This window comes from Chionomys nivalis, chromosome 13 (genome assembly GCF_950005125.1).
Source record: "Chionomys nivalis chromosome 13, mChiNiv1.1, whole genome shotgun sequence".
In the NCBI taxonomy this organism is placed as follows: domain Eukaryota; kingdom Metazoa; phylum Chordata; class Mammalia; order Rodentia; family Cricetidae; genus Chionomys; species Chionomys nivalis.
Window position 1 is genome coordinate 12,763,760 of NC_080098.1, and position 22,484 is coordinate 12,786,243.

Sequence of the window (22,484 nt, forward strand, 5' to 3'; positions counted from 1 at the left end):
TTAGAACATTTTTGCTAATGTTTCAAAGACTCAAAATAGGGGTTGGGGAGATGGCTCCATGAGCAAGAGCACTTGTTTGGTGATGTGAAGACCTGGCTTTCAACCCCCCTTGCCCATGTAAAATGCCGGGCAAGGCTGCGTGTGCCTGTAACCCCAGCACTGAGGGGAACAGAGACAGGCAGATCCTGAGAGCTTCCTGGCCAGCAAGCTTAACCAAGATGGTGAGTTTGTAGATGGTCAGTGAGAAACCCTGCCTCGAGGTGATGACACCCAAAGCCCACTATGGTCTCTGTACACTGACCCACAGGCACACGCCACCGTGTGTGCAACACATACGCATACCAGAAGAACCCAAACTACAACCCTTGACTGTTGGTGAGCACAGTGGGTAGGGCACCCACAACACTGGAACTGTGGTGTTGATGCTATCCTGGAGGTTTCATCCCTGTGTCATAGACGTTAAAAGGCTCATTTAGAATCTTCCCCCGTTGTTTACAGGGAAGGCCCCTGTGGTGGTACCCATAGTTTATCAATAACTGCTTCCAAGAGGAAGTAGCTCCCTCTTGTGGCTCGTTGGCATATGACCCAAGTCATGTTGTGTCTGCAACCCTGAGACTTGATGGCAGGCAGCGCCTGGCCAGACAACTCCAGCTTCTTTGTAGCTCAGGCCTCTTCATGCCCACCGACGTCTAGACAAGAAACCGAAGAGCTAGGCCCCAAGCACCAGGCTTTCAGTGGTCTCTTCGTTACCCTCACCTCACAAGCTTCAAGATCAAGGGATGAGGTTATCCTCAGGCCTTCTGGGGAATAAGAAGGACCTAGATGGGCTGTCCCTGCAGCTAAAAGGATTTTCTTTCTTGCCTTGTGCTTCTGTATCCAATTTTGACATAGTGGATTAGTTGAGCTACTGAAAAAAAAAGTATCTCTTTAGTGATAAGATTGAGGGTTCTACCGCAGCTTCCAAGGTGAGGTTTTGTTTTGTTTTTGTTTGTTTGTTTGTTTTCTTTTGCAGGGGAAGTTACAAGGGCAGAGGGTGAATTGGAGGAGGGATGGGGAGGTGAGTGGGATGGGGCACATGATGTGAAATTCACAAAGAATTAATAAAAAAGGTTTTTTTAAAGATTGAATGTTCTAATTTTTATATATATGGAGAACACAGACCTGAGGGGTGAGCAACACCAAGTGATTGTTTTCAGAAAATAAAGCCTCAAGAATTAGAAATTCTACTTTAAATAAGCCCACAGTTAGAAAGGCCAAGTTTCACAGTGATCCGCCATGTTTTGACGGCTGTTTTTCCTTTCTCTCTTTCCTGTCTAGTACATAGTGGAATGTCACGGGGTCACCCTTCTTCCTCAGTTCTTGGGAATGTACCGGCTTAATGCCGATGGAGTGGAAATCTACGTGACTGTTACCAGGAATGTGTTCAGCCACCGTTTATCTGTGTATAGGAAATACGACTTAAAGGTGAGATTGGCTTCGGTCATTTGCATTAAGTGGCTCAAGCGTACCCGTCCATATTGTATATGTTATAGTTAATTGTGTGAATGAAATAATTCAGATGCACCTAGAGTTCGTATCTCAGTCCATGCTGCTGCAGTCTGTCAGCCAGTGCCGTGCAGTGGTCTGTGTGCTGGGAGTAGTTGATGAGTGGACCAGACTGGGGCAGCAAGGTAGCCCAGCAGGCAAAAGCACTTGCCCCACAGACCTGATGACCTGAGTTCACACCTCAGACTCCATGGTAGAAGGAAAGAATTGGTTCCCAGAAGTTGGCCTCTGACCTCCACCTGCACATGCCCAGAACACACACACTACAGTAAATAAATAAATAAAAACAACAGAACAAATCTTTGAAGATTTTATATATATGTATATTATAATTTTTTCATTTTATATATATTGTGTGTATATATAAACATATATACATATTACTATTATTATTTAGGGAAATGATGAGTGCTGTAGAAATGAACAGGGAAGGCCACACTATTTTGTTAACAGTAAACAAGTATTCTATTGCTGAGCTATAGCCTCAGCCCTTTTTCTTCTTATTTTCAGAGAGGGTCTCACTCAGTTGCCCAAGCCAGCATTAAATTCACCCTGAAGTCAAAATAAGCCTTGACTAGTAATCCCGGCCGCGGCTTGCTGAGTGGCTGAGATCGCAGGCCTGTTCCCCCAGCTGGCAAGGCCTGCATTGCTAAGCAGGATGTAAAGAAAGGTGCACCCATGAGGGCACCAATGGAGAGCGTGTAAGAATCGGGGGAAGCTTCACGACAAAGGAGACAGGAGATGCCAAGACTGGACAGCTCAAAGATGGCAGAAAGATGGGAACCCCTGGAAAATTGGCTGCAGCGGCATGATCTGAGTTTTACAAGTTTAGACTCAGCCAACTGTAGTGTGATTGCATGGCAAAACAAAGAGAGGGTTGTGTTTCTATTTTTTTAAAAAAAAAGTTTTATTGTTGTATCATGTGTGTGGTCTGTCTTATCTGTGCATTTGCAGTATAGTGACCAGTTCAGCAGGAACCACAGAGACTTTACGGACCACGGAGCTAAATATATTTAGCCTATGGCCCCAGAAAAGGGTTTTTTTCTTGATCTGAGGTACTTGGGTGTCAGGATTTTTCTTTTTAATCTTAGAACTCATTCACATATACAAAAGAGGACCCTAAGAAGGTTTGCCTTGTATAGGGTCTGTCTGTGGATGTCTACAGTATTAGAAATGGATGCAGGGGCTGGAGAGGTGGCTCTGTGTACTTGCTGCTCTTCCAGAGGGCTAGTTCCCAGCATCCAGCAACTCATGACCACCTGTGACTTCACCTCCAGGGGAATCTAATACCCTCTTCTGGTCGCCGCAGGCTCTCCCACATATCTTACACATAAGTTAAATAAAGAAAATCTTTGCTTAAAAGAAATTTATGAGAATACTAAACATAAAATTATAAAATATTGAAATTTATATTAATATTTATTAATAGCTACCTTAACTAATGAAAATGTATTATGTATTAATGGATTTTTATGAAAACAGCTATTTTTAAAAAATGAAATATTAGACAAACATGATTTTGCTTTTCTTTTCTTTTTTTGGGGGGTGGTTATTCAAGACAGGTTTTCTCTGTGTACCCCTGGCTGTCCTGGAATTCACCCTGTAAACTAGGCTGGCCTCAAACCCAGAGATCCGCCTGCCTCTGCCTCTGTGGGGCTAGGATTAAAGGCATGTGCCACTACCACCCAGCATATTTTATTTTAGTTAAATCTATTCTTTGAGTTTCATGTGTGTACGTGGTGCCTTCCATCCTCACTCAGCTTCCCTCCCGCCCCTTACTTTATATCTCTGCAGTGTCTGCATCAATGTGGGAGAGTGGGGATGTCATGGCTGGTCCTGCTGTCAGTGTAGTGTGCTGGGTATTGTTTGGTGGGAAAGAATCTGAGCTCATACAGATATATAGCTGGAAAAGAGAGGGGTAATTGTAGACATCGTTTGTTAATACACCAAAACTTAACAGTTCGTAATATCTCCAGTCTTGTTACACTGAGGAGTTTGTACCCTGTTCATTAAGATCTGTTGTCAGTTGCATGCACTGGTCCGCATGTGTGGTTTTTTTAGTCATACATGTCTCACTGAAGACATATTTGTTTCTTTTTAAATTTATTTTATGTGCATCGGTGTGAAGGTGTCAGATCCTCTGGAACTGTAGTTATACATATTTGTGAGCTGCCATGTGGGTGCTGGAAATTGAACTCAGGTCCTCTGAAAAAGCAACCAGTGCTCTTAACTCCTGAGCCATCTCTCCTGCCCTGACATAGGTGTTTCTTAATTAACATAGTATCCCAATGTCAGCATATCGAATGATACGGTATCAAAAGTCATGTGACCATCTGCACCAGCCACATTGAAAGTCTTTCACATGGGGAAACTGAGGACAAATACAGTTTCTCAGAAGTCTGGTTTTCATTTGATGGCATTTTAATCGCTGACCTCAAATGCTGTCAATCATGTGGAATGACAGAACACAGCGCATTCAGACCCTTGCGGCCCCATCCACTGTCGAGCAGGTGTTTTCCAGTTTATTTGTGGTTTTCTCAAATAAAATGGTTTTCTGGAAAAGAAGGTAACTGATTCATAACTGCTCCTTTCAGAAGAATGGCTCTGGGCAGCACCCATTGCTTAAACAGACATGCTGTATGCATTTAGAATCTGTTTTTCTTTCCAAAGCTAACCAACTTCTTTGCTCAAGTCAAATATGGGTTCCCTTCATGATCGGCCACTTTAATGGTCCAGGATGATGGCTGTGGATTTGACAGTGATCAAATTAACGAATATCATAGCAGTTCAGGCACCTGGTGCTGGGGAAAAGGAATCTGTAACTCTGATCCTTCTCCACCCACTTCAGTAAACACAGACTCTGTCATGGGCAAAACACAAAGAATTGAGTAAGGATTGCTGAATTCACATATTTGGGACTCTAATTTAAGAATCAACTTGTCTGTGTTCCTTGATTTTTCTTTTGAATTAAAACCTTCCACAAAAAGGCAGTCTGCTTGAACTCTGCCTGCCCCCCAAACCTCCTGTGGACCTCCGAGGTAACATCCCATCTCCCATCAGACATTTTGGCTAACACAGCTCTGAGAGGCTGCTTTTGAAAACTGGTGCAGCCGACTAGGTGCCCGGAGATCAAGGGCTGTGTTTTCTTCCACTTTTTACTCCTGTGCTCAGCATAGGGCCTAGAACAAAAGAGACATCGGGAAGCCTGTGGCTTTGAAGGAGTCTCCAAAGTAAAAGGAGTCAGAGTGCTCTCACAGAGGGTGTGCTGGGAGCTCAGTGGAACTGTCCTTCAGTCACTGCCTGGGGAGAGAACAGCACCGTGGTGCCAGGAAGGCGGCAGAGGCGAGGATGCTCCACATCTGGAGGTCATGACATGGGCAAAGGGGCATTCCGTGCTTTTGTTGCCAACATCTTCCTTTTGAAGATAGTGAAACCAGCCATTTCTAGCCACTGGTACGGTTCTGATCAGTGTTTAACCAGTGACTGCTCAAGTGGTGCCAGATTCTCGGGTTTCCAAGCAGGAAGGTCAGGACCAGAGAGAATGATGGGTCAGACAAAAATGACAGGAGTGGGCTTGGAGAAGAGTGAACAGTGGACAAGAACACTTGTAGGGGGAGCCACAGGCCAGGTGAGGGCTGCTGGGACCAGGGGAACACACTGAGGGTGGACAGAGCTGGGTTTGTCTCATGCTGGGTACACCTCATGCAAGTCCATCCATTCTGACCATTTATTTGTGTTTCAGGGCTCCACAGTGGCTAGAGAAGCTAGTGACAAAGAAAAGGTAAGCGCCATCACGCCTCTTCCCTGTCCGGGGAGCTCTGGGTGTGGTTCTTCCCATTCCCCTGCTGCTGCTGCTGCTGCTGCTGCTGCTGCTGCTGCTGCTGCTGCTGCTGCTGCTGCTGCTGCTGCTGCCAGCACAGCCAGCACAGCCAGCACCCGTGCAGCCTGGGGATGCATGCCTTCATCACCTTCTTGGTGACTGTATGATACTGTACCTACTAGTTATATGTGCAGTTGACACAGACGGGTCACAGACAACCGGCTCTGCACAGACAGAGCTGCCTGTACTGTCAACTGAAATGGAAATTCCAACTCAGAATGTGGGTCCTAGGGGTTGAGGAACTTGGGTCCCAAGGCCTCTTTACCCCAGCTCGCCATATGTAACCTTGACTGTGGTCTTTGCCTCTGTTCATTTTCTCGGCCATTACATATTGATTTAAATTTCCTTTTGAGTATACAATGGTAAGATGAGGTCGGAGTTGGTTTTGATTTTTAAAGTGAAGTATGAAAAGATTATAAAGGACTATATCTCCATATCTTCTGACTGATTATAAATCAAGTAACACTTGAATCTCATTTGCTTTCTTTTATAGAATTACAGACTTGAAGGGTCAGTCTCTAGGGGACATTATAAAGTAACTTTTCAGTTTTAAAAGTTAAAAGTATAATATTTCAGTATTGATAAATAAGATCCGGGCTGCGATAGGATTGATAAAGCGGAAAGAGAGTTGGTAAGATGCTAGTGAAACATTCCAAGTGATAGCTGGAAAGGGACCGTGTGTGTGCTTTGTAAATACATTAGATGTTAACAGGAAACAGCTCATCATGAAAAACTAAGTTCATAGTTGCGATTATTTGCAGAAGTCTTCCTGAGAGATCTAAGTTTTAAGTCAGTTTGAAGATTGTAATTCGTTCAGATTGGTAGATGGAGACATAAAGAATTGGATCCAATTTTGTTAAAAGTGATTACTTGGAAGAGATGTGGAAATTTAGGATTAAGTGGTTACATGTTGAAAAGATTTTTGAACAACTATAATAGATCAGAGCACAAATAAACAGAGAGGGATAGATAATTTAAATCTGTTGGGTTATGGCAGAAACACGGGTCATTAGAGACATTTATTTAATGAAAGACTAGAAATAAGCTTTGGGCTGTTAAATTTAAAAAAAACTGCTATTCTAAGCAAAATAAGGAAAAATGGTTTCATATGTGATTCCTTTTCAAAATTAAATACTTTTAAATTAAGAAAAAAAAAAGAATTTCGAAATGGCTTCCTGCATGTAGATCTAAACTAGCCCAGATTGACGCACTGATTGACAGACTGGGGGAAAGACTTGCCTGGATTCTCGAATATTCCTACACACCAGCCTCAGAAGGGTCTTCTCTTTACTATCTCTTTAAAGTTAGACTCAAGGATTTAAAATTTTTTTATTAATTTCTTTTAGAATATTATTTTGTTTCAATTTGAATTTTATGAATTTGCACATCTACTATGCTGTGTTCATTCAGAAGTGTGTGCATGTGTGCACACAAGTGTGTGTGTGCACGGACATATGTTTTCATGGTTACTGTCCCAGCCTCAGGGACTGAAATAATGGGTCACTCAGTCACATCCTGCATGAAGGCTAAATATGGTGCTAAAACAATTTACCCAGGGTCCTATTTTTTAAGTAATTAAGTAAATGATCTGGTTTCAGACTATTTTTAACAAAACAACCCATTTATATATTTATATTTCCTCCACCTTCATGCATGATTTCAAGTGTTTGATTTGGTACACAGACAGTCCTGGGCCCTGGGCCTCCTGCTGTGCAAACACTGTTGTCGCTGAGGCTGACACTCTTGCCTTGAGGAAGAACCCAGGGCTTTGCACTGTGTTGGAGGTTTGGGGATCTGACAGCTCTTTTCCAAAAGGTCAGAGGATGCTTCCTAGGGCTACCTTACCTATCCATGTAGGTTTCAGATTCTAACTGGGAAGGGGAGGAGAAATCACCCGCACATAGGGGATGCAAAGGCCATCGTGGTCCACTATCTGGGAGCTTACTGATAATCCAGAAACACTCCGTTGCCACCATTTAGTGGAATGCATTGCCGTAACTGAACTCGGACACACTGGGCTTTTAGGGTATTTTTTTTTTAACTGTTTTCCTTTCCTCTCCTCCCCTGCCCCCTCCCCAGCTATTGGTTTTCCTTCCTTCCAGGATCAGTTAATAGTTTTGACTCTTCTTTAAAAGCATAGCCCTTGGGGGGTTCCTGAGTAAAACCTTAAACACCTTCAGAATAATCACTGGTACCTGTGGTTTGAAGTACGTGGGTAACGCCGAGAATGCTTTATTTCCTATCTTTCAGCCTCTTAGACAGGAAAGCTCGTCACTGCCGCTGTAATTGCCGCATGTCCCTGTCTTGTTCAGAGTGATTGCCATTCTGCAGAGCGCCCTTCCCAGACTCTCCACCGACACAGCTTCATTAGGGACTGCAGTTCTTCCCCTTCTCCGGGACCTGTTCACTGCAGCCATTATTTAATTTCCCATACTTTTAACTTGTTGATGACAAGTTTTGAAACTGTCATTTTCAGTGTTTAGTGATATCGGTGCAGACAAGTCCCATCCCTTGAATTTCTTCTTGACACACAATTAGTGTGATTTGCATTAGCATAATAATGGGGATGGAACTGGAGGAGATAAAGTCCCCATATTCTAACAATAATGGGATGACTTTGTGGCAACAAGTATCAGAGCATGCATGTACAGATGTCTAGAGAGTTTTTTTTTTTTTATAGGAACAGTTCTTTAAAAAAAAAAAAAAAAAATTGTCAAATTCTGACAGCTGCTATGACTTGTTTCATTCCCTAATTCTTTTCTTTTTAGTGGAAGGGCATCTTCCTTTCATGACTCCAGCAGTTCCACCCGCTCTAAATGAGACAGAGAAATGCGAATCTCCCTGGTGGTCGATCTTTTCACAGCTGCGCTCCAATTCCAGTGTGACATCAAATTCCTAATTATAGCTGGGCAGACTGCTTTTTACAAATGACAGTCTTAGCATGCTGCCAGCTAGCCAGCCCCACAGCAGGGACTCACTTGATCTCCAGGGGATTTGACCTGACTCTTTAAAAAGCCGGTGTTCTCCAGAGAGAGAGAGAGAGTCCCCGGGATTTACACAAATGCATTTTACTCCTCATTCCACACAGGTCTCCAAACTCGGGTGAAGTGAATCCTGTGTGCTGGGAGTTAGAGGGTCAGAACAAGAAGATTCCTTTTAACACGCCACTTTTTCCCCGGGACCCATTGGAAAGAAAGCAGCTGCCCCGCAATTGGCATTTACAGAGCTGTATTGGCAGTAATCGTCGTTGATAATGGGCCTCGGAAAGCCTCCTTGTTGATTCTTACATATCACGAATTGCACTGGCGATTAAGAGGCTGCCGCTGGCTCTGACATTTTACCTACTAGAATTAATCGTAGAATTAATCATCCATACCCTCTCACCTAAAACTGCTTCCCCCAACCAGTTTTCAGCATTTCTTCTGAAGTCTTTAAATGGTCCCCCAATTACAACTAATACCTACCCATATCTAGTCCTTATAGGCAAGGATCGGAGGGTACCAGGCACTGAGCAGGGTACAAAAAGCGCAGCAGTGAGCTCTTCAGGAAATCTTTCTCCAGCATGCCTTTCCACTCTGGGCACCCTGTCGGCTCAGGGAGATTATTGGGGACTCTGCTCTCTGCAGACAACTAATGCTTTAAACACACTCTGTATTTCCTCTTCTCCCGGATGGAAGGAATTGACTTCCTTCTTAGGTGGCATGAAAAACACCCAAAGGACAGAACACACTTTCCCTTCAAAACAGAAGCACAAATTATTGTGTTTAATTTTTTTTTTCTGCAATACTGGCAAGTCAAACCCAAGGCCTCCTGTATGCAAAGCAAGCATGGAGTCATTGAGTTCCTTCCCCTGCTACAGAACTTAAAAGATAACAGCAGGAACTTCAGTCCTGTGGACCAGCTGCGTTGGAGAGTCAGGGATCTGAGTCCAGCTTTAAGACCAAGCAAGGAAATGCCAGTAATGGAATCTTCCTGGAGATTCCTCTAGGAATACTGGCCAACAGTAGAACACAGTTAAGTGTCATCAAAATTACACTTGTTCTTTGAAAAGCTTAAAGTGACTGATAACACTGATGAAAACATGTTCTGAGACATATCAGCAAATGTGTAAGCATGCCCCTTGGGAGACTTTGAGGAAACCCCAAGAGTATTCTAAGAAGTGGAGTTGTTTTGCTTGTGTTGCGGGAGATACTGGAGATGGAACCCAGGGTTCTTTTGTGTGCTAGGCAAGTACCCTATGGCTAAGCTGCATCCCTGGCTTACAAGTAGGGGTTTCCAACTTTTAATTTACTTGTAATTTTTCCTGACTGGTAAGGCTGGCATATGAAAAACTGATGAGCTCATGCATTGAGCCTCACGAGCATCCTTCCAGATTTGGCACACACGGCAGCATTGAAATTGCTCAGCAGTTTTGACATGAAGTGCTGGGTACTCAGCCAAGCATCGGAAACGCAGAGCTCTGCTATTAGAGGTGGAAAGGCCTGTAAGCCAGCTTACTTCCAGCGAAGTTAGGGAAGAGAGAACGTGTCTAACATGTAGTATGTGCTCTGAATTTAGGCCAGCCTGCTACAGATGTGCACACCTTACAATAGATGTAAAGTTTACTATGTTCATGTTAAGGCAGAATCAAGAGGACTTAAGAAACTTCCTTTTGCGTTTTCAGTCTATGAGAGTTTTCACATTGTCACTAACAGTGAATATTTATGACATAGAATTGGAACAAACCTATCTTTTAATAAATATTATTCTTGGCCGGGCGGTGGTGGCACACACCTTTAATCCCAGCACTCAGGAGGCAGAGGCAGGCGGATCTTTGTGAGTTCGAAGCCAGCCTGGTCTACAAGAGCTAGTTCCAGGAGAGGCTCCAAAACTACAGAGAAACCCTGTCTTGAAAAGCCAAAATAAATAAATAAATTAATTAATTAATATTATTTTTTCCTTTTAATTTTTAATTGTGTGTGTGTGTGTGTATGTGTGTGTGTGTGTGTGTGGTTCTGTGCACATGAATGTGGGTACCTGCAGAGGTCAAAGGTCTTGAGTTCCTCTAGAACTGGAATTGCAGGCAGTAATGAGCCACCTGAGTCAAGGCTGGGATTTGAACTCAGGTCCTCTGGAAGACTGACACATGCTCTTTACCACTGAGTCAACTTTTCAACCCCTGAACAAACCTATTTTGAGGTCCTATTTTGTAGATCTTAGAGACCACTGTTTAACAACAACGTTGTTATTTATGGAAGAAGATCAAACCATCACCTTTTATATAGCTACTTAATATTCATTAAAATGTGAATTTTTTTTCTTGGTTGGTTGTGTTTTGGCGGGGGGGGTATTTTGGTGGTTTGTTTTATTTCAATTTGATCTTTTCTTGGATGCTGGGGGTTCAAGACAGGGTTTCTCTGTGTAGCTCTGGCTGTCCTGAAACTCACTTTGTAGACCAGGCTGGCCTCAAACTGCATCTGCCTCCCAAGTGCTGGGATTAAAGGTGTGCACCAGTACACCTGGCTATAAAAGTATTCTTAAGTAATAATTCTTTTTATGTCATCTTAAGATACTTAGAGAAAATAGCCCATAGCTAGAGTTTAACAGTTCTAAATAGCAATATGACACTTAAACTTACCAATGGTTTGCTTTTAATTACAACATAGTTTTACAGGTGTGCTAAGTATATTTTCTTTCCACAGTCTACATATAAACAGATTCCAGTCTGAACTGATGAAACTGTCCTATCCAGACGCTGCTGACAGATGTGGCCATTCTCCTTTTCCCCACTGTGGATGTTAAAAGTTAATAAGGGTCTCGTAGGCTGTTTCCCTACGTAGGTGCTTAGGTCAACATCTGCCTCTGTGCATGAGGGAGGTCATTACGTGTCATCTTGTGGGAAAGCACCTGTTACCTTCGCCTCTTCTCAGTGAGCTTCACCCACATTCACTAATTTGCCTTTTCATGTATCAAATTTGTGGCTTAGCTGTTTGGGGAGGCGGAACCGATTTTATTATAAATCCCTAGCATCTCTTGTTACCCAAAATTGATACCATACATGTGATGTTATTTCATCAACTGCTTTTTTTCCTGCCTCCAGTGCGAGAATCGCCTGCATTCTCTCCCTTCCAGGAACATTCTGGGGAATTTCCTACCTTGTAGACTGATATTTTTTTCTTTTTATGATGAGCATAGAATTTTATTCTATTACATGAGTTTATTTTCATTTAGGTGAGCTTAGAATAACAAGTAAATTAGGAACATAAGCAGTCTCTGGTACAGCAGTGACTACATGTTTTTTTTAAATTGTTTGACTTGAAGTGTCCCGGAAATAGCCATCAAAGACACACCAAGTAGCCATCTTTGACATTGAGGCTTACGGTGATGAAAAACACATTTAAGTAGGTTACTAAGTGAGCACATCAAACAAAAATTCATTTCATTCTAAATACAAGTCTTAATCGCAACGTACGATGATACATCTAATCCTCTGCATTAAAACCTTCTGGTACCAAATCCTGTTTGCATTAAACACTCAAGTGTGACCAAGGCCCTCGTCTTCCGAGGAAGGTCTGTGTGCAGACTGAAACAAGCGGGCTCCGTGTTATGTGATTGTGGACTCTGTGCATTTAAATCTTAAGAAACATGTATTTCTCACTTTCCTATTGCTAACACCATTTATAATACAGTTGGCTAGATTGTATAAAATATAGAATGAAAATAAAACCCAATGTTGTTTTAGTTTGAATTCTGTATGTTTTAAAGTTATAGTTGTGACTGTACATACAAATTTAACTTCCTGTAGTATTTTTTAAATTATCATCTGAAAGATAACGTAATTTTTTAATTGAATACAAAAGCCTATATAACTTCTCATCTTACAAGCCTTAAAATGGACTGCACTAAACTCTGTACAAACAGCAGTAGTTGAGCATATACATGCATGTGTATATGTGTTAGTTGATCCTCATTAGAAAAAATTACTTTCCCTAAATTATTTATGTTGGTTGAAAAAATTGGTAAAAATATTATATTGGTAAAAAAAGATTTTCCTTACATTTTTGGTTTTACATTCCAAGATTCTGTAAAAAGTCATAATTTTACATTTTAAGAATAAAGGGTAAGTAATACGAAACAAATTTTCAGGGCCTTGCTCTTTGCCTCGTGTCTACCTGGCTCCCCGGGAAGCGTCTGGAGCCTCCCACCTCCTTCCCCTGAGGTTGCCACCTCCCAGGTGTCTGTCTCACTGCCATCTTTGTCTCCTAAGCCATCCACAGAGGCTTGTGGTCACATCTAAAATTGAGTGTGCTGTTCTGAACATTTTAAAGTCTCAAATGTCAGGCTAAATCTGCTCCTAGAGAATCCTTTATATTCCTTATTAAGCCAGGGGGGATAAGAATTAATTAAAACCTTACCTCCATGCTGAATGTGGTGCACCTCTCCTGCCGTCTTCGTTTGTCTCTTAGATCAGTGTTGCAGCATAGTTTGCTCCTCGCTGGAGGACAGTGCTGACTGCTGAGAGAGTTTACTGTAGGCTGTAGAAGAAGCCAAAAGCTTTCAGTTTCTGCAGATGTTGTCCTCCATGGCTCATAGCAAGGTCAGTGTTCCCAGGGAATTCACTACCTCCTACGAATCAATTTATCCCTTCTACTCCGGTCGTATTTTCTGGCCACTACACATGGACTTTTGCTTTAGGTCAGCAAAATAGCAATCACTAAACACACGCTATGATGAGACATTCACCAAGAAAATCCAACCCATAGAAAAGTAACACGAGGGAAAAAAAATTCCTGTCTTTGGCCGTATGTATAGAAGCATCACATTTTAGTCCATAGGTTTAATAAATATTATGTAAATTTAAATAAGTATTCCAAGAAGTAACTTAGCTAATTTTTATTATATGGCCACATTCTATTCTTGAGTTTCTAGTTTTTGGTTTTTGCTTTTTTGCTTCTTTAAGATTACTAGTCAGGGTTTTCTGCTGGGTAACCTCTGCTGCAGAGCTCGGGTTTTCTAGCCGGTGAGACAATCATGTGTGGAACTGAAGCCGCTGAGGCAGGGCGGTAAGAGCCACTGGCTGGTGCCATCGTGGCTGCATCTATCCAGTGTGTGCCCTGGGCCACCGTGTGCTCTGGACAACAGCCCTTGCATACACTGAGTTTGTCAATTCTTCAGCATAAAGGGCTGCATTGCAAACCCTTGTGCAATATGTGACTACCGAGGAAAAACTGAAATCAAAGGAAATCTTAAACACGGTCTATATTATTGACAGCCTAAGTTTTACCTTATCTTTTACTATCCTGGAAGGAAAATGAAAGGGGGCCGAGAGAAAACACACTCAGTGAGTTCCTGCGGGCAAGCACTGTATGTAGCCTTCCAGCTCACACACCAACCCTATCGCGAAGCTATGATTGACTTCCTTACTCAGCTGAGGAAGCAGTTTGGGGCTGTCCAAGCAGCTAGTCCGGGTCATGGCTAGTGAGGCAATGCTTGATGTGACATCGTGTAGAAAAGAAAAGATGGCTTTGCTCGGGACTTCTCAGTCACAGCTTTGTCTAAAGAAGCCATGCCCGCAGACATGGCAAGCCAGTCACAGGAATCGTGCCCGCAGACATGGCAAGCCAGTCACAGGAACCATGCCCGCAGACATGGCAAGCCAGTCACAGGAACCATGGGTGGCATACACTGCTCTGCCCCTTCAAAGTGTGTGACACATGAAATCCTCATGACAACCCTCTACTTGCTGCTACTTAAAGATGAGAACCAAGTCACAGAAGGAGTGACCTGCTGAAAGACACACAGCTAGTATTTAGACAGCTGAGATCAACCTAACAGCCAGTCTGGGCCCAGCTGTATTTAGAACCACAGGCTTAGGTCTGTATCCCCTGGACAGAAGTGGGGGTGCAGAGTCAGCCCATAGCTGGGCATTTTCCAATTCCAGCACGCAAGTGAAGGACTGGTTACGTGCTCATTCATTTTATCCGAATGTCAGGTCAGACACTGGAGTGGTCGATGGTGGGGAGGAGGGTCCCTCTGGGTATGTCTTTAGCCGTGCTGGTGTGTTTGTCCATCATACTAGTGATGATCTCACACCTTGAATCCAGCCCTTATCTTGCCTGCCCTGAGTGGGTCTGGATTTGGGTGTGTTACTAAGCACTGTTCTAGGGAGAGCATCTAGGAAAGGGGCATTTGCCCACCCCGGCTGCCCTGCTGAGGCCCTGCCTTTGCCTCTTGACCCTTTCAGTAAGCCCTTAAGTCGTTTGACCAATCTGGTCGCCCTTTTCCGAACTTGATCCAGTCTAGATAATTCACATCCTTAGTGCCTGTGAAATTCGCGAGCAAGCTTAGTAATATAGTACAGGGTACCCAGAGTTTCATGAGGTGGGATTAGACTTTCCCCTGTCACATGGGGGGATGCTACTGGGGTGAGCCTGAAATGGCATTCATCTTCATAAATGTGACTTATCTTCCAAACACACCTCCAGTGTGTAATCTACTCTGTCATCTGTGGCATATCATCTCAGTCCTCAAACGTCTTGAATCCCCCCCCCCCGCAAAAAAACAAAACAAAAACTCTTTCTCCAGTAATTTCTTTTTTATTTATTTATTTTTATTTATTTATTTATTAAAGATTTCTGCCTTCTCCCCACCACCACCTCCCATTTCCCTCCCCCTCCCCCATCAAGTCCCCCTCCCTCATCATCCCTAAGAGTAATCCAGGTTCCCTGCCCTGTGGGAAGTCCAAGGACCACCCACCTCCATCCAGGTCTAGTAAGGTGAGCATCCAAACTGCCTAGGCTCCCACAAAGCCAGTACGTGCAGTAGGATCAAAAACCCATTGCCATTGTTCTTGAGTTCTCAGTAGTCCTCATTGTCCGTTATGTTCAGCAAGTCCGGTTTTATCCCATGCTTTTTCAGACCCAGCCAGCTGGCCTTGGTGAGTTCCTGATAGAACATCCCCATTGTCTCAGTGTGTGGGTGCACCCCTCGCGGTCCTGAGTTCCTTGCTCATGCTCTGTCTCCTGCTCTTGATTTGGACCTTGAGATTTCAGTCCGGTGCTCCAATGTGGGTCTTTGTCTCTGTCTCCTTTCATCGCCTAAATGTTTTTCTTTGGGTTCACCTTCTTAATTAGCTTCTCTAGGATCACGCATAATAGGCTCAACGTCCCCTATTCATGGCTAGAAACCAAATATGAGTGAGTACATCCCATGTTCCTCTTTTTGGGTCTGGCTCACCTCACTCAGGATAGTGTTTTCTATTTCCATCCATTTGCCTGCAAAATTCAGGAAGTCATTGTTTTTACTGCTTAGTAATACTCTAATATGTATATATTCCATACTTTCTTCATCCATTCTTCCATTGAAGGGCATCTAGGTTGTTTCCAGGTTCTGGCTATTACAAACAATGCTGCTATGAACATAGTTGAGCATATACTTTTGTTGTATGTTTGGGCATTTCTTGGGTAAATTCCCAAGAGTGGTATTGCTGGGTCCAGGGTTAGGTGGATCCCGAAATTCCTGAGAAACCGCCACACTGTTTTCCAAAGTGGTTGCACAAGTTTGCATTCCCACCAGCAATGGATGAGTGTACCCCTTTCTCCACAACCTCTCCAGCAAAGGCTATCATTGGTGTTTTTTATTTTAGCCATTCTGACAGGTGTAAGATGGTATCTTAAAGTTGTCTTGATTTTACATACATAAATGGGTTATAGAATCAAAGTGGATGCCTAAATCCCTAACACTCTCCAGCTCCCACCCCATAACCCCAAAGCATAACTGCACAAAGACGTTCAAAATGTCTACCTGGAGAGTCTCAGTCCCGGACTCCTGGGCTTTATGGGGAGGTCTGACTGCTCGGGGGCCCTGGTTTTTTTTAACATGTCAGAATCGGGTGTTTCCTCTTAGTGCTTTCAGAGTGAAGTTTGCTAAAACTTTAGGGTTTATGTTTCATTCACCTCAAAACACTGTTTGGGGAGCTGGGATGATATCGCAGTGAGTAAAGTGCCATGCGAGCATGAGAACTTGAGTTCAAATCCCTCACGCTCATGTGAAAGCCAGGCATAGCGGTAGCCTCTTCACGCTCATGTGAAAGCCAGGCATAGCGGTAGCCTCTGCACTGTGGGGGATTTGGGGGGGTAGAGACAGGATAGCCTGCCTGTGGCAGTAACCAGGAACTGCCTATTGAATAGAATCCTTGAATTTCTAAAACTTGCCAAACCTTCTTTATGAAGAGAATGATGATGATGATCTCAGTCACAATATACCCAAAATGCTGTCTTCTAAAAGTGAAGCAAAATAAGCAAAGCTAGTAATTTAGAAATGCAGTATACATATGCATTCATACTGGACGATGTATGACTTGCATACCTTTGAATTCTTTATAAAATGAGAGGGAGATGCGTACCATTCAGACATTTGAAGGGCAAGAAATGGCTGAAAAAGGACCATTTGGGGATCAGTATTAGGCCAAAGGGGGCAGTGTATTATATTGGATTCCTTGCAGCTGAAAGAAATAAGCTATGGTTAGCAGAAAGGAATTGGGGTGGAGGAGGTGGTTTGGCCTTTGAACTTTCCCAGAGTGCAGATTGCACGAAGTACAATCCACATAATCTTAAAACTAGATGCCTGAGTTCTGTGTGCCTGGGCACAGGCTAATGCTTTCTCTCCGCTGTAACCTACACTGTGAGTTTCTCCAGCCCTCTTGCATTGGGGAACAGAAGTGCAATTACCCGCCTGCTCATTCTCTTGGTTACTTGTAAAGGCTAAAATTTCCCAGTTTAATCCACTGTGTGGTACAAGATTATTTCTTTGGAGTTGTCCAGTGGGAATTCCCCTCCTGGCTGTGGTGGAGAGCAACTGCCGAGCCTCGGGTTGCATGCACACAGCTCATGGTTGGGACTCTGTGAGGCAAGAGGGCAGGCACTCTGTAGTCAGCATTCCGTTTAGGCTGCCCAGAGTGTCGGCGGGTAGTGTTGGGTTGTACGATATGTATGTTAACCACTTGGGGAGTTTCTTGTAAGAAAGTGAGCCAAAGGAAGCCATCGGGTTCACTCCTATGGAAATCATGAAGTGTCACTGATGGGGAGCATGCCAGCCCCTGACCCCCGGTAGGAATGTTTCCAGTGGTCATAGCACACTGGCTCCCCGATGATAAGCAACCTTACACTTCTTTGCCCCTGCCTCAGTGGGTGAAACAAACTTCAGTGTCCAGGTCGGAGACAACACATGGCTTCTAGGCTTTAGTCAAGCTCTTCCCTCTTCTCATTTGTTCTAGGCCAAAGAGCTTCCAACTTTAAAGGATAATGACTTCATCAATGAGGGCCAAAAGATTTATATTGATGACAACAACAAAAAGATATTCCTGGAAAAGCTGAAAAAGGATGTCGAGGTAAGAAAAACTGGTAAGAAGGATGTGCCACTGGGTCACACTCGACTGCCCTGGCTTTTTAGTTCATCTTTTCAAATCTAGTGAGGCAGAACTGTTTATATTCCACATTAGCTGTGACTCACATATAGATAGACCCCACGTTACAGGATCCGGTTTTATGATGAAGTGTGTCAAGTCAGGACGACAAAACCAGAGTGCCCTGCTGTCCCCGGCCTTCGGTAGTGAAGATGTCCTACCCAGAGCATGTCAGACAGGAACACTGGTGACTCAGAGTCGGTCACACTTCCCTCTGAATCATATCTCCATGTTGGTATAGACAACCTCACCTCTGTTCACTGTTTCCACCAGCTGTGTGGACACCATGAGGCCAAAGAACCAGCCTTGCCATGCCAAGGGCCCAGCATGGAACTGTTTGGGTTCATGGTCCTCGGTGAGGGTGGCAAGAAATAGGACTCATTGTTTCAGTGAGATTTTAGCCTATTATAAAAGAGATTTGTTCTTAATACTGTTTTTTTTTTTAAGAATTAAAACCTCTTTTTATCATTTTGTTTATCTTTCCTGTTTGGCTTCCTTACTTCATTCTTCTAGAAATAAATTCAGGGAGGGGGAGTTATTGTCTTGTAATTTGTCGAGACGGTACAATGATAATTTTAAAGCAGACAGTTACTAGGTTTCTCTTGGCTATTACTCCATAGCATATGTATGGAGATGACTCCATGGTGTATGTATGGAGATGACTCCATGGTGTATGTATGGAGATGACTCCATGGTGTATGTACGTAGATGACTCCATGGTGTATGTACGTAGATGACTCCATGGTGTATGTACGGAGATGACTCCATGGTGTATGTACGGAGATGACTCCATGGTATATGTATGGAGATGACTCCATGGTATATGTATGGAGATGGCTCCATGGTATATGTATGGAGATGACTTACTTGCACAGTGAGTCGTTTGGTTTTGTGAGGTTTTTTGTGGGTTTGGTTTTTTTTTTTTTTTTTGATTTTTGTTTTGTAAGGTAAGTGTTTGCTTTTCTCATGTACCATTCTTTCACCTTTTATAATAAACAGTTTGCTTGGTTGTCAGTGCTTCCTTTAAAAACATCTGTTAGTTAAGTATTTCCTCTTTGCTTGACAATCAACTTGATCTATCTGATAATTAAAAACTGCAGCATAGAGGAAACATTTCTTTTAGATTTTCACTTCCCAATCAAGAAATCTCTGATCTTGAAAATAATATCATTTTAACAGTTGTTGTAAGTAGCTCTTAGGGTGATCTGTGACCTACCCAAAAATTTCCCTTGACCGCACACCACTTAGGTAATAAGCCTCCAGGAAGAAGGTAACCTGGGCAGTTCAGACACAGTCAAATTCTGTGACAGTGCTCCATGCTTCTGTTGTCTCTAGTAACGCTGGTGACTGAAGGGTTAGATAGGTTAACCCTGTGTATGGCTCTCACACACAAATAGCTGTTAGGGGCAGTGGAGGCAGAGCATAAAGTGCTCATTCATTTAAAATGTTCCTCAGTGGCTGCTAACAGTGTCTTTACTTTGGAAACAATGCAGAAGCATCATTAAATTTTTAAGCGGGTAATTAGGCTGAAGCAACTTGACATCTGGTCTTGATAATGAGACTAGCATTTAATCCAGTTTTCTTTTTCCATGAGTTCCATTTTTTCTAATTTTGACGACAGTAGGCATGCCTGCTTGTGTGTTTGTGTGTTTGCGTGTCGTGTGTGCATGGGTGCCACTTTGTGCGTCTGTGTGTATATTATTTTCATTTTTAATTTTCTTTCCATAAACTATTTATGAGTTTAAGCCAGACATGATATGCTCCTCAGAATGCAGAAGCAGGTGGATCGCTGTGAGTTCAAGGCCAGCCTGGTCTACAGAGGGAGTTCTAGGTCAGCTAAGTCCACACAGCAAGACCTTGCCTCAAAAGAGGAAAAAAGTAAAGAAGAAGCAAAGAAGGTCAGAGTTTATTATAACTCAGTAGATGGCTTGTGTTTTTCTTTTTCTTTCTTTTTTTTTTTTTTTTTTTTTTCTTTTTTTTTGGTTTTTCGAGACAGGGTTTCTCTGTGGTTTTGGAGCCTGTCCTGGAACTAGCTCTTGTAGACCAGGCTGGTCTCGAACTCACAGAGATCCGCCTGCCTCTGCCTCCCGAGGCGTGCACCACCACCGCCCGGCCTGTGTTTTTCTTTGAAAAAAAAAAGACATAATAGTCATTTGAAAATTTATTCTAATTATTTTTAATTTATTCCCTGCAACAAAAATCCTCTTTTGTTCCTATATGCCAGGCAGGATCCAGTAGTATAGATAGCTTTCATACTTACATTCTGTATATATATGTGTGTAAACCCCTTTCCTGCAAAATAGCTAAAAAGAATCTCAGAAAGAACAAAATTCTCATTTCTCTCATGTTTCTTGTCAACTCTGATTCTGACAGAAAGGAGAGTCAATGACACCAACTCCCTACATCGCAGTTTAAATCTGTGCTCTCCCGAGTGTCCAGAGTCCACTCTCAGCCTCTCGTGTTACAGACCCACAACTGTGGCGATGCATAAAGACTTGGGAGGCAGGGTGGGCAGCATCTATGGAGCGTGGCGTCCTTCCCATTAAAGTTACTTTTTTTCAGCCTCAAAACGCCTACTTCTGTTTGGGTGCTGTTACTCTCCTTCTTTGTCCAGTGGAAAGTTGATCCAGGGATGCTGACAGACAGACAGCTACCAAATCAGACCATGATTTAAATACTAAGAGTCTACACTCCTAACTACACTGACATGAAATGTAGACCGGGAACTATGGGAGCACAGATGAGACCTGGTGTTCTGATATGGCTTTAAAGGAGGATGACTACGGTTTTTATTTTAATATAATTTTTTATTCATTTTTTGAGAATTTTATGGGGAGTGCAGTTTTTAGCAGTGTGGTCAAATGCTGAACAGTATGGTTAGAGTTTTAATCCATGTCTCATATAGTTGGGAGGTGGGTTTGAGGAAGTAAGGAAGTTCATTTAAGGCTGCTGAGAATAGTTTAACCTGCTTCTTGACCACATGGCCTGGTAGAAGAGTTGGCTTCCGTCCTTATAAAAATCAGCTCCAGGAATTAATACAGACCGGGAGGTGGGGGTTGAGTCCGTAATGGACTATGTGCTTGGCATGTACAAGGCCCTGAGTTCAAAACCCAACACTAAAAAGAAAAATTAGGAGACATGTATTTGGCATAATGAGGAATTTATTCTAAAGAGATCAGATTAGATTAGATGTTATGAGAGGAAAGAAGAGACAGTCAGAGGCCTAGCAGCACAAGGCTTATTTAAAAAGGCAGGCGGGGCCTAAGCAGTTCTGAGTCTGCACTTTGAAATATTATATATTTTTAAGATAAATACATGAGTTAAGACAGGCATGGTGACTCACACCTTAATCCCCACACTCAAGAGGCAAAGGTAGACGGCTATGAGTTTGAGGCCAGCCTGGTCTACATACTGAGCTCCAGGCCAGCCAAGACTACATAATCAAATACATAATACATACATATATATATGTACATACATACATGCATACGTACTATGAAGCTTAAAGGGGCAAGTAAGGGGAAAAGTAGATATGTCTTGTGTTTCCTGCCTTCGCAGGCACCAGTCCTACAACGGAGCCCTGGTCCCTAGCCTGCCTTCTCCTTCTGCCCGTGGGCTTGTACTATGATTTCTCGTTGGGACTCTCCTCTACCCACAAGCTTTGGTTTTACTGCCCCCCTCATTCTACTGAACCACCAAAGTGATTTGCAATAAAGTTAGTGAGAGACGAGAGCCAGCGAGTCAGGAGCCTTTCCCACGTGTCTCTTCTTGACTCATACCTGTCTTCCGACTTAAATTATATAGACAAGTTCGTTTCATTTTTATCCGGAACCTCCTGACCTGCCATGTCACAGGCGTGCCCTTTGTGTATGGAAGCACACTTCCTCCAACCCAGCCAGTGGCCTCCATCACGCAAGAGTGATGGCACATTCTCAAGGAGCTGTGGCCCTCCGCCTATTGCCGCTGCACTCTGCAGAGCCAGCCAGCAGATGGGCTGCTCTCAGCGCAGCCGTCCACACTTCTGTGGATCAATTGGAACGTTGCACGTCATGTATCTGTGTGCACCCAATTAATTAGGAAAATGAAAGGGAGAAGAAAGAACATGGAAAGTCGGGGAGTTTGACAGGCAGGAGGGGCCAGACCTACAGCTGGGCCTTGCCTCACCATAGCCTTGTCTGGAAAAGGGGGCAGTACCCCTTGGACCGCATGGGAAGCAGAGCACCTTAGCATTGTCATCAGCCAGACCTGGAGTGGGCACAGAGGGAGCGTGGCACTTACCTGAGCTCTGACACCTTCACTCACTGGTTGATAGGGACATACAAGCTTTTCCTTACTGGTAACAGACAGCATGATAATTATCCGCTAGGAGTATGCTCAGTTCCAAGTGCTTTCTAGAAGGCTCCCGGGAGCTCTGCTGGAAGCTACCTGGGGACTGCCTGGTTCTCCCCATTAGCCAGTCTTCCTTGTTGAGATAAGCCCCCCCCCCCACTCCCAGGGCTCTTCCCTGACATCTACCTATGCTCTTAGGAGCACCTCCACTTGTACATAATAGATGCCAGCCTCAGAAAACAGTTGCGCATTTGGGGGTGAGGTACAATAACCCTAGGTGCCTAAGGT

General features: G+C 43.4%; 1 protein-coding gene across 3 annotated transcripts in view; it reads left to right on the forward strand.

Annotated features, from left to right (window-relative positions):
- The window catches only part of Pip4k2a (phosphatidylinositol-5-phosphate 4-kinase type 2 alpha), a 171,258-nt gene that overhangs the window by 142,740 nt on the left and 6,034 nt on the right, over positions 1–22,484 (forward strand). For all 3 annotated transcript variants that reach the window (XM_057787809.1, XM_057787807.1, XM_057787810.1), the window contains 3 exons: positions 1,318–1,464; positions 5,288–5,326; positions 17,679–17,792. In XM_057787809.1, coding sequence (XP_057643792.1) covers positions 1,318–1,464; positions 5,288–5,326; positions 17,679–17,792 — 300 coding nt within the window. The remainder of the gene's footprint in view (positions 1–1,317; positions 1,465–5,287; positions 5,327–17,678; positions 17,793–22,484) is intronic.